Raw genomic sequence first — 12,100 nt, 5'->3', positions numbered from 1 at the left:
AAACCATTCGCGAGCACAGGTCCGTTCGCGTATATAGGGGCTACCCCACCGTCTGGTAGTGCCGGCTCATCGGGCTGTGGAAAAGCATGGATCGGCTCAGGGGGAAAGTCCTACTCTGGTGGTATCACCAGTACGTAGTCAGCAGCTAACATGGGCTCATCAGGAATGATAGGCTCAGGTTCCACCTCATTCAAAGGTTGAACTGGTATAGGGTGCTCATGATCATCAGGAAAAGGATGTACAGGTGCGTCAGGATGTAACCAGGATAAGGGAGAGTCGTAAGGAGCATCGGGGTCAAAATGCGGGCTAGACAGAGGATGTTGAAAAGCTCGATTAGGTAACGCATATCGTCTAATATGAGGCTCCAATCCCATGATAAAGTAACTGTGATGTACCATATCCTCGTAGACATAGGGGTCCTCAAACTCATAGAATATCACGCCCGTCTCCATCTGAAGGGGAGGAAGGGAGAGAAGGGGTAAGAACTGGGGAGTTCTTAGTAGGGTCGGGGTTGTTAGTTACATTCATTTATTTGATTCCGAGTAGCAGATGAATACTAGAATACAGTAAAGTAGTAAACAGTAGTTATAAATAGATAGAAAAACAGAAAACAAAACACAAACAGAAGAACACAAGGAAATAAAACACAGACATAGCACTCAGGCAGACAAACATAAAGAAATAGTTCACACACAAGAAGGAAAACAACAGAGAATGATGTACAGGCAAGAATGATGCATGTCTAGCCCTAGTACAGGCCATGAGCTCATGTGTCGGTTAGCACCTGCATTCCCGACATTTATCCGGTCACGAGTTCACGATTTCCCGGATACGATTTTCCATTCAAATAAATGCGCATATAATTATTAGCAGCTCTATTGAGACAGCCTCTGCTTTCTACTCGCAGGAAATATACTCTTGGGAACGGAAAATTACTCTTGGGTTGCCTCAGGGCAACAGATAAATAAATAATATCTCTTGGGTTGCATTAAGCAACAAATATATATAATATCTCTTGGGTTGCATTAAGCAACAAATAAGCAAACACTATCTCTTGGGTTGCCTCAAGCAACAAACAGACATCTCTTGGGTTGTTTCAAGCAACAAACAGACATCTCTTGGGTTGTTTCAAGCAACAAACAAACATCTCTTGGGTTGCTTCAAGCAACAGATAATCATACAATAAGTACATTACTCTTCCCTTTTTCTTTCATAATTACAAATACGCAAGCGGGACAAGACCCACGCCCTTGCCAACAATCTCATATACCAAATAATCTTTTCTTAAAAGAATCATTGAAATTATTATCATTAAATAAACCTTAAATATTGATTTTGATTAAGTCCTTATACTTTTATAAAAATTCGGACATAATCTCCTTTAAAAATAGGACTTAGCCACCCTTACGGGTCCCAACCAAACAATCCACCAAACTCTTTTTAACCTTTCCAATATCAATTCAATTCAGAAACAAGCAAATTCCAACATTGAAACAGCCATATTTCACTAAGGTTCATCTTTAGTTTTATGAACTCATAACTCTTACTCAAGCATTCCCAGCACCCTATCTTCTTTTCTGTTTTTAATATAGCAAATGAACTCGGAATTGCGCAAACTTTATGTCCAGGCGTTCGTCTTAAAATAAGCTTTCTAACAAACTAAAGATCATAATTTTCTGGTTTCTCTAGCCTTAGGAATAAAGGAAAAACCGAGACTGCTCTGCAGTGAGTAAAACCAGAAAAACAGCAGCAGCATGTGATATTCAAAATTCAATATAAAATCCAAGTTAAATCCAATGACTTTGAAAATTAATACAGTTCAACTACACTCATCCAAGTTTCTTTTCCAATTGGTTTCAGGTTAATATCATTTTTAATGAAGAAGTTATATAACCTAGAAGCTGACTAATTTTCTGCAAAATTCTGTTTTAAAAGTTAATGAACTTATCTTCTTCCAAGTCCCATAACTTACTCATTAAAACATGGATAGCCCTGAAATTTACTTCACATATGCTAAACATACTTAATTTTTACTTCCAATTGGTTGCACCTCGATATCCAACCAGGTTCAAAAGTTATAAACTTCCAAATTTACTGATTTAAGAAAACAGAATCTGGCCTTTGCTGCATAATGCATCGTATTTCAAAAATTTGTATCTTTTAAACCGCAAGTTCAACCATTCTGAAATTTTACGACATAAAAATAATAGGACTAAAGTTTCATTTAAAATTGGTTCCATTTCAAAATTCCAAGTGCAGAATTTCTATTAAAGGAATCAAGTTGCTGCTGTGTTAAACGTTCTGCAGAAAAACCAGATTTGACATCCCCAATTCAAAAATTTACCATAAATCATAAACTTAATGAAAAAGTCTCAAATTTACCAGTTTAGTTCCTTGTATCCCCAAGTTTAACCCAGATTTGGTTTCACGCAATTCCGATAAACACAGAATTAGTTATAGCTTTTCAAAACTGCTGACTCAGTTTAGAAGTTATGCAGAAACTCAGATTTTGGAATTCAACTTTAGAAAATCATAACTAGTTCTCTAACTGATACGAAACCTTAAAAATTGAATTTCCACAATTACACTTAATATAATTTACTTAACATTTCAATTCTTATAATTTCAGTCACTATAGAGTTACTAACTCACTTTCAAAGTTGCCGTTTAATTTCAAAGCTCAGCTTGTTCAGCAAGTAATTCAACATCTCAAATTCAATCCTTTAAACATTCTCTAAACCCAATTCCAGTCAATCATCAACTAAATCCATCACCGATAGAATAATTATAAAACCATCTCAACAGCAACAATTCCAACATAATCCATCAAAATTCAGAATTTTCATCAATCACTCTTCAACATTTCATATTCCACCCATGATCAATCAATTCCACAAAATCCTCAATTTCAATAAATTCACAGCCACAATTCAACATCCACACAACCAATCAATTTCGCTATCAATAATTCCAATTATACTTCACAAACACATTTTAGCATTCATATCATCAATTAATCACTCACAACAATTAAGACTATTTGCAGATTACTCAATAAACCTTGCGGGCATTCTAAAATTAAAATCATTTTAAACCCCCTACCTCGATGTCGCAATTACAAGAGACCGTTGGCAGAATTGTTGCGAGACAGCTGGCTGTACCTCTACTAGTCACGCAACCGTTTCTGCCCAGAAAGCAGCAGCACTACATCTCAACACAACCGGGACGGCAGTAGCATTAACTTCCACAACAATGACCATGGTTGCAGTGAAATGAAGATTTCGAATTCAATGGAATCGAAAGGCAGAAACAGCTCTGGTAATTTAAAACGGAGCACAGGCCAAATTTAAATTAAAACAAGAACAAGCAATTTAATAAGAAATCGGCAGAATAGAGCGTGCAATTGGAGCAGAAATAAGGGGAAAAGGCTAACCCAGGCCAATGGATGTTAAACCTAAGTATAGCGGAAGCAGGGCAGCAGCGATTCCTAGCAGCACCCCGCGGTGGTTCCGGCAGCAGCAACACCCCGCCAGTAACTCCATGGAGACAAGCTCCAACAAACATAACATAGTCAAGAACATCAGAGGTAGATACTGGGTATTTACAGAGCGGCAAAGGTTCAGAGATGGTGGTTCTCATGGCTAGGGTTTAACTGACTCACCACTATTGATGGCGGCGACCGAAGATTCCGGCAGCGGCAGCGGCAGAGGAATGGTCCCTCCTCGGCGCGTCACTCTCTCACACACGTCTCGTCCTCTCCCTCTGTGACAGCATCAACGAAACCTCTTCTCCCATGTTCGTTTCCCCCGCCGTAGTGGTAGCGGCTTCCCCTAAAAGCAGCGCTGACGATGGAACTTCCTTCCTTCACGCGGTGCTTCTCTACTTCGATCACCCTCTCCTCTATAACGGCTAGGGTTTGGTGGTGTGGCGGTCAGAAAGCTGCGACGGTGGCTGTGTTCATCACCGGCAACGCCTCTTCCTTCCCTTCCCCTGTCCTCTCCTCTCATCCTCTGGCTCCCTTTGGTTCGGACTCTCCCTCTCCGTCACTCCCACTCTAATTTTGGCTTCCCCTTTTATTTTGCTGTCCACATATATATGATATACATTCTTTTGAAGATAAATGGTAAGAATGGGTAAACGTGGGGTTATAAGGAGGAGATGAGTATACCGGTGCGTGTGTGTGTTTAATTGGTTAGGAAGGACACGTATTAGATACTATCAGTACGTATAAAATAAGAAACATAAGACTAAGAAAAACATATATATACGAGTAATTTAACAATTTTACAAAACATTTATGAGAGGATAACAATTTAGAATTTAAATATAATGCTATAAAAATTACTTTTAAAGTGCATAAGATTTTATTTATCAATATATCAATGAGTTCAAACAATTATTTTTAATTTAAATTATAGAATAAGCATACTAATTACATTTTATAAAATATAGTTTAAACTCAATACTAATTATTCAAATTAAATGATATAACTCTTTATTATTTTTCTATCACCGAAACTTTAATTTCTATTTACAAAATATCTAATTATAATAAAATTACTTAAACTTTAAGTATTTATAAAAATCCATTTAATCATTCCTAATAAATTAATCTCTAGGAGCTCAAATAATTTCAATTTACAAAATATCTAATTATAATAAAATTACTTAAATTAAATTATATAATACTTCCATCACTAAATTTTATTTCCAAAACATATGAAATAACCAATTATAAAAATTACATAAAAATATTGATTAACTTAAACTCCAAATATTAATAAAACTAATTTAATTATTCTTAATCGACTAATTTATAAAATAAGATATCAAATTAATAAAATAAATCGTAACTTTTTCATGATAAAAGTAACTTAAATTAAATCATACAATCCTTCCTTATTTTTCAATTACTAAAATTATACAAAATATTCCAATATAATAAAATTACTTAAGAATATTAATTGATTCAAAATAAAGTTATCTCCGAATCTATTTAGTTATTTCTAATAAAATAATTTCTTAAAATTATAAAGTTTAAACTTAATAAAATAAAATCACAATTTATTTATAATTAGATTTTCAAAAATGCGGGATGTTACACAGGCCATTCAAATAAAATATAATAAATGAAGAGTTTAGATTTAACCAACTAACAAGGTATGCAGCACTCCTTACTTAGCAAGGAACGTTTAAGGATGAGCCCTCAAGCTAACAAAACAAAACAAAACAAAACAAACAATCAAATAAATAAATAAATAAATAAAATAAAATAAAATAAAAATAAAAAAGTGGCCACGGTTATTCGTTGCTTGTTTCAATAAGGTTAGTTTTTTCTCTTTTTGGCTGTGAATATTCCAATCCTTCCTACTTCTAATTGGTCAATGTCATCGCCCGCATAAGAGAAATGAAGATTCTTCCCTCTCTTTGAAGTATTCAATTCTCAGATTGGGAAGACTGGTTACTCTCTAGTTAGTTTAGGTTTTTTATTTTTATTTTTCTGATTCCACCATCAACCATGGATATCCAGAAGAAGAGGGTGCAGTTACTCGTCTTCGTCGTTGGCATCATCGCTCTAAGCATAACAGGTACTTTGTAATTCGATTTCTGTTGTTCTCATTGCTGATTTAGTTTTTACTATTTAGAGCAACTCTTATTAATCTTGAATTCATGCTAATCATGAAAGGGAATAATAGTAGGTGATTGAGATTCAAACTTCTACACATTGAACCCTGACTTTAATTAGTTTTCTTTTTATGTCTAATTTAGAAATCTAAATTCGTTTGCGAATTGGACCTATTTTACCAGATTTGTGTTTGCACTACATGTGGGAATTGGAATTCTCAAGAGAATTGAAATCCATGCTTGTATTTTGTTCCGGAAAAAAATAGAAGGAGAAGAGTTCACTTCTTGCTTGTTACTAATTACAATCACACTATAAGGGTGAGACTTAGAGATCCTAGGTTCAAATCCACCATTGGGGGCAGAGACTAGAGACTATGGTGCCAGTTTTAATAGGATTAACAAGGAAGGAGCAGCTTAGGCTTCCTTATATGGTCCCCAAAAGAAGATAAATCCAATTGAGAGGAAAATTTTTTATTTCTAGATTCTAGTGTTAGTTATAACTTATAATTATGTCTTTCTTAATTTCTTTCTTATCGAAACTGGCTTGATCTGCCATGAGGGTAAAAGCTTTTCCAATTTTGACTGCTAGTTAGTGAGTTTGTTTGTTTATTTTGTTTTGTTGTGCCTTTTTTTCCCCACTTGAAAGACTTCAATATCTGATCTTATTATGGGAAACAAATGCCAGCTACCTGAGTCAATTAAGCATTGTTTCGAATACTGGACCAAATATCTGGTTCTTCTAAAAGCTTAAGGTTATATTTTTTTTTAATTCAAAAATGTTTTTAGTCCCAAAACTCCAAAATTTTTTCTTTGATAGTCTTGCATTGTCATTTATTTTTGATTGAATATCTCTAATTAGTAAGTTCCCTCTCTGTTTATAGAGGCGTGGTATCTGGCATACACTATCTTCTTATGCTCATACAAGTGTGTTTCTTTCAGCTGAAAAATGCAGGCAGCTTGTTGGTGAGGAGGGGTCATCCCAAAGTGGGAAGTTCACAATCTTAAATTGCTTCGACATGGGCTCCGGAACTTTAGCATGTGCTGTTAAGGAAGGCGTGAAGCTCTATTTTTACAATCTTAGATCTGCTCATGTTGAAAGAGCAAGGCAACTTGCAATCGAGTCTTCCCTTGCTGATGCGGTGTCTCAGGGGATGTCACCGGCAGACTCTGCAAAACATGCACAAAAAGAGGGTAAGAAGGCAGCAAAACTGGCCTCTCGTCAAGCCAAACGCATTATAGGCCCTGTCATCTCTTCTGGATGGGACTTCTTTGAAGCCGTGTACTATGGTGGTACAGTCACGGAGGGTTTCCTTAGGGGCACTGGTACATTGTTTGGTGCATATGGGGGAGGGTTCCTTGGCGAGGAAAGGCTTGGTAGATTCGGCTATCTTGTTGGAAGTCACTTGGGGAGTTGGATTGGTGGTAGAATAGGACTCATGGTATATGATGTGATCAATGGAGTGCAGTTCTTGTTGAATTTTGTTCAAACGGGAGAAATTGAAGTTTCTGAAAAATCTGGAAAAGCCAATTCATTCTTCGAGGAAACTCCCGCTTATGATGACAGCTCTGAAAGTTCAAGTGTTTATGAATCATCTCCCAGCGAACAATCTAACGCATATGAATCTGAGTACCAGAGCTATGAAAAATATGAAGATTCTGAACTCTGATGATTTTTTGGGAGCTCTTTTATATATTTATAATGGCTCAAAGCACGGTTTGATGATATCGATTTTTTTTCTTCTTCAATGTATCTCTTTCAGTATAGTGTACAAATATTGCTAGAACTAGAAGTATCTTACCATATATCATATATACTCATTTCATTGTTGTCACGTGGAGTTAGAATCATGTCGTAAACCATAACAGAATAAGAGAGATGTGGATGTAATTCTCTGTAATGGGATTTCTAGTTATACCACTTGCTTCCATGGTGAACATTCCTCCTTTGAAAACTTTCATCATAACTTGTATAGCAGTGCAACATTTCTTAAGAGCTGTGCCCAGGTGAGGTATAAAGGTTTAAAACCGTTAGCAAGGCAAGGCTAGGCTACTTCCCACTACCGTTCTTGTTTGAGAACAATGGAAATCTCGTATTATGTATGGTCATTTTTGGGGTAACTTAACACCGAAACCCTCACATTTTCTAGGAGCTTGCACTATCTTCCATTTGACCAGTGGGGAGTAAATCTTCATAGTAGTCCCTGAGATTCGCGTGATTACTTAATGTAGTCTTCGAGATCTCGATTTTCTCATTGTAGTCTTCCAGATAGAGCTTCGAGTACTCATAGTGGTCCCTGGGCATATTTCTGGTGATGAGTCATCATCGGAGCACTTACATGGCGTCGTTTTGCCATGCTGTAGCTGAGCTGGCTCATTTCCCACTATACCCACATCGGTTTAATTGAACAATCTTTTCTTTCCATTCTAGTGTAGAATCTTCAGCGCACTGGCAATTGGTGTAGTTTTTGGGTCAATTATATATGCAAGATTAAGAACCGAAAGAAGAAACATCATCTTGTCCTTCCAACGGTTGAAGTTCGTTCTATCAAAGCGATCCAACTTGACAAAACTTTTGATTCATGACCTTGAACGTGGTGTTTTGATTTTGTGCCATCTTCAAGAAATATCTCTCTAAAATTGTTGGGTATATGAAGATGGTTTCAAGGTACAATTAGATCGTTTTTTTTAGAGAGATATTTGTCCCTACACTTAGTTGCTATAGGGTTGATGACAATACTCTCCCACAATATGAAACCTAAGAATTTCTTAATTAGCAATAGTAAGAATTCTCAACTCTTTTGAACAAAAAATAAATAAATAAATAAATAAAAATCTTAATGGTTAAGTAAAATGTACACTAGTACTTGTTTGTTTGAAATAGTGGATAACGGCTTATTTATACATATTGTATGTAATAATTATAATTTGTTATGTACACAAATGGTTGTGTCTTTTTTATTACCAATAGATGTAATATTTTAAACATACACAATTATTAAAAGGTCGTGTCCCTTTAGCCAAATGATACTAAACTGTTAGTAACCATTTATTAATATTAATAAATCAAATTTGTAAATACCTTTCAAAAATTATTCCAAACTTGCTGATATTTCTACGAAAATAAGAAATACCACTTAAAAGGGACATGAAATTAAGAATCAATTAATTACATGTAGTAGAGAGGAAAAATGGAAATTCAAGATATCTCCAACTCTGAAGACAAATCCCTCACCATTAAAGATATCTTCAACACAGGGAGCTAAGCATGTTTGTGCGTCGTACCATTGAAAATAATGAGGAAGTCGGAATTAGACCGAATAAAACATATTAATCATTTGTAGCAGCAATGGGTGGTCATCGTAAACTAAATTTTATTGAACAAGATGATGCCAAAGAATTTGAGAAGTACTTATTAAGAACGAAAGAGAAGAATCAAAATTTCTTTTATGAGCTTAATCTTAAAGTTGATCACTCTATCAAAAATGCATTTTGGGCTAATGCAAGAAGTATGGCTGCGTATGAGTATTTTGAAGATGTTATTTCATTTGATATGACTTACAAAACAAATAAGTAATTTTTTTTGTTCTGGTTTCGGTTCTTTGTAATATAGTATTCGGTTCATACGCACAATTAGTTTCGGTTCATAACAGATTTTTTTTTCTGGTGTCTATTACAGGTACAATTTGGCTTTTGGTTCTTTTGTTGGTGTGAATCACCATGGTCAGTCAAAGACTTCTTGGATGTGCTTTGATAAAAAAAAATGAAGATATTCAGTCATTCAAATATTTATTTGAATGTTGGTTTCGTAGCATGGGAAAAAAGGGAGTAAACACCCAATCCGGTCCTCGTCCGTTTTCACGAAGGACAAAGCGGTCCCTGTCCAAAAAAAAGGGACACTTCGACCCTCAACCTTTTTATTATGGGATAATACGGTCCCTCTGTTAAAAAAATTATTAAATAATAATAAAATTTAATTTTGTGGGGGTTTTATTTGTATTTTGTGGGGGTTTTAAACCTCCACAAACTATTAATAACTTTGTTTTTAAAAAATTCCTTCATCAATGGTGGTTAAATGAAGAAAAACCATTGATAAAAATGATGCCACAAAATAAAAGTAATTATAGTATAATACCTTTTAAAGGAAAAAAATAACATGGAATAAGAAATAAAAGAAGAAAACTTTAATGTTGATAATATTGGTATTGGTGATGATGACGGTAGAAGAGATAATGATGATGATAAAATATGGTTACACAATAAAAATAATAGAAGTAAGAGTGATAATAATGAGGATGAAAAAGATAATGGTAGTAGTGGTAGTAATTGGTTATATTGTTGAAAAGATTTTTGTGGGGGTTTAAAACCCCCACAAAATACAAATAAAACACTCCACAAAACTAATTTTTATTATTATTTAATGAATTTTTTAACAGAGGGACCGTATTGTCCCAAAATAAAAAGGTCGAGGGTCGAAGTGTCTCTTTTTTTTGGACAGGGATCGCTTTGTCTTTCGTGAAAATGGACAAGGATCGGATTGGGTCTTTACTCGAAAAAAGGCACCAAAAGGGATTCTTACCAATCAATGTATATAGATGCAAAGGGCTGCTGAAATGCCAACAACAATTCACAGATGGTATATTTGGCATATTATAAAGAAAATTCCACATAAATTAAATGGTTACAAGAGACAAAAAAAATTGAACAAGAGATGAGTCATGTTGTTTGGAACTTGTTTACAAAAGATGTATTTGACAGAAATTGAAATGATTTTGTCATGAAGTATGGTGTTGGAGGCAACAAGTGACTTCCAGTTAACTGTGGTTTAAAAGGTAGAGAAAATCGAGATTTTACGTGAAATCAAAAAGGTAAATTAAGAACATAATACGCCAAATTTTAACAAGATTTAAATTGTATAATCGTCAGACTTAGTACAAATTTCGTAAAATCGATAGACCCATTTAAAATCATAATATCAGAAGATTTTAAGAGTTAAATCGAGATTTTAACTACTATGGTGGTTTTATTCTAATTAATTGATGTTATTTTTTTTAGTAAAAATGGGTATAACTTTTAGTTCATTTTATGTCTGATTTTTTGAATTCTGTCCCATTTTGCAGAGCTCTTTGAAGATTGTCATTTATGGATTTTAGTTTATCTTGTTCACCACTTTTAGGCTTGGATGAGAAGCACACAAAGGAGCGAGAGCATGCATGCTTTTTTTAATAAGTTGATTACACGCAATAGCTCATTGATTCAATTTGTGAAGGAATATGATAATTGCCTAGGAAACAGAGAGTAAAGAGATAGAGAATTTGATGTTGCAGATTTTTATACTATCATACAGTGTGCAACAAAATCATCAATAGAAGCTCAATTTCGGCATGTGTATACTCATGAGAAGTTCAGGAAAGTTCAAGCATAATTTAAAGGAAAGGTGAATTGCATTACAAGATCAACGCAGTCTGCTCTAGGTTTTACAGCATATGAAGTTGTAGAACAAGTTTCTAACTCAACATTCAACAAGTTTGTTATTATATACGGTGTGATATCATGTGAAGTAAAATGTCAGTGCTTATTGTTTGAGTCAAGGGTATATTATGCCATCATTCTTTGAGTGTCTTAAGTTTTGAGCGAGTAGATAAAGTGGTATCAAAATATATATTGCAACACTGGAGTAAGAACGTAAAGAGGAGGCGCATACATATCAAGAGTAACCAAGACGAGCATTTATTGGAGCCAAGAAGTAAGAAATTTGATGATTTGATATTTTGCTAGCATAATATTTGTGCATTTGTGTCAGAATATGAGGAGTTGACTGGAATTCTGCCCCGTGCTTTTGATAAGATCATGGCTAAGATGCAAGAATATCAAGCAAAAAGTAAAGGTAAATGTTCATTATGATCTCATGAAGATGCTACATTGAATGATGTTAACGACCTTTAAAATCCCCCACATGTTAGAACAAGAGGATGTCCCAAGAATAGATTAGGATCGAATGTGGAAAAAAAGATCGCAAATACATCAAAGAAAAAGAAAAAAGCAACTCTAAGTGAGGTAACATTGACTTGCTTTTGATTAGGCAAAAATATGTTTGTGCATGTTAGTACATTTGCTAATATATAATTTATTTCTTTTGCAGTTGAACCTTTTAGATGGTGGATCAATAATCCAGTCAAGCTCTAGCCTTTATCATGCACAAGATATGAATTATCCTGGAGAAGATATGTCACACTATGATAGAAGTTTCGATGTTTAGTAAAATAAATTTCAGTTCATTTATGTTTTACTCATATAATGTTTTTTCCTTTGATGAAAATGAGGGTTAATTTCTTATTTCTGTTATGTTTTATTGAATAATCACTTTTTGATTTTTCAAATTAGTTTCTGTAATTGTGTTGTGGTAAGCAGTTTAAGTATTTATTAGAATATTTTTGGTTTATTTATGTCTAAATTTTGGTTCGTTTGTGTTTTTGCC

At 34.4% G+C, this 12,100-nt stretch overlaps 2 protein-coding genes across 2 annotated transcripts; both read left to right on the top strand.

Annotated features, from left to right (window-relative positions):
* Positions 1 to 5,336: 5,336 nt before the first annotated feature.
* On the top strand, positions 5,337 to 7,583 carry LOC107465217 (uncharacterized). The gene is made up of 2 exons (XM_016084206.3): positions 5,337 to 5,588; positions 6,565 to 7,583. The coding sequence occupies exons 1-2, from the start codon at positions 5,519 to 5,521 to the stop codon at positions 7,290 to 7,292; spliced, it is 798 nt and encodes a 265-aa protein (XP_015939692.1). The 5' UTR covers positions 5,337 to 5,518; the 3' UTR covers positions 7,293 to 7,583.
* A 1,388-nt stretch (positions 7,584 to 8,971) lies between these two features.
* LOC107465205 (protein FAR1-RELATED SEQUENCE 4-like) lies at positions 8,972 to 11,808 on the top strand. Its single transcript, XM_016084200.1, has 4 exons — positions 8,972 to 9,195; positions 9,302 to 9,345; positions 11,426 to 11,509; positions 11,765 to 11,808. The coding sequence occupies exons 1-4, from the start codon at positions 8,972 to 8,974 to the stop codon at positions 11,806 to 11,808; spliced, it is 396 nt and encodes a 131-aa protein (XP_015939686.1).
* Positions 11,809 to 12,100: the final 292 nt, after the last annotated feature.

This window comes from Arachis duranensis, chromosome 9 (genome assembly GCF_000817695.3).
Source record: "Arachis duranensis cultivar V14167 chromosome 9, aradu.V14167.gnm2.J7QH, whole genome shotgun sequence".
Taxonomy (NCBI): Eukaryota; Viridiplantae; Streptophyta; class Magnoliopsida; order Fabales; family Fabaceae; genus Arachis; species Arachis duranensis.
Note: the sequence above shows the minus strand (reverse complement) of the source record. Positions and strands in the feature narration are given on the sequence as shown.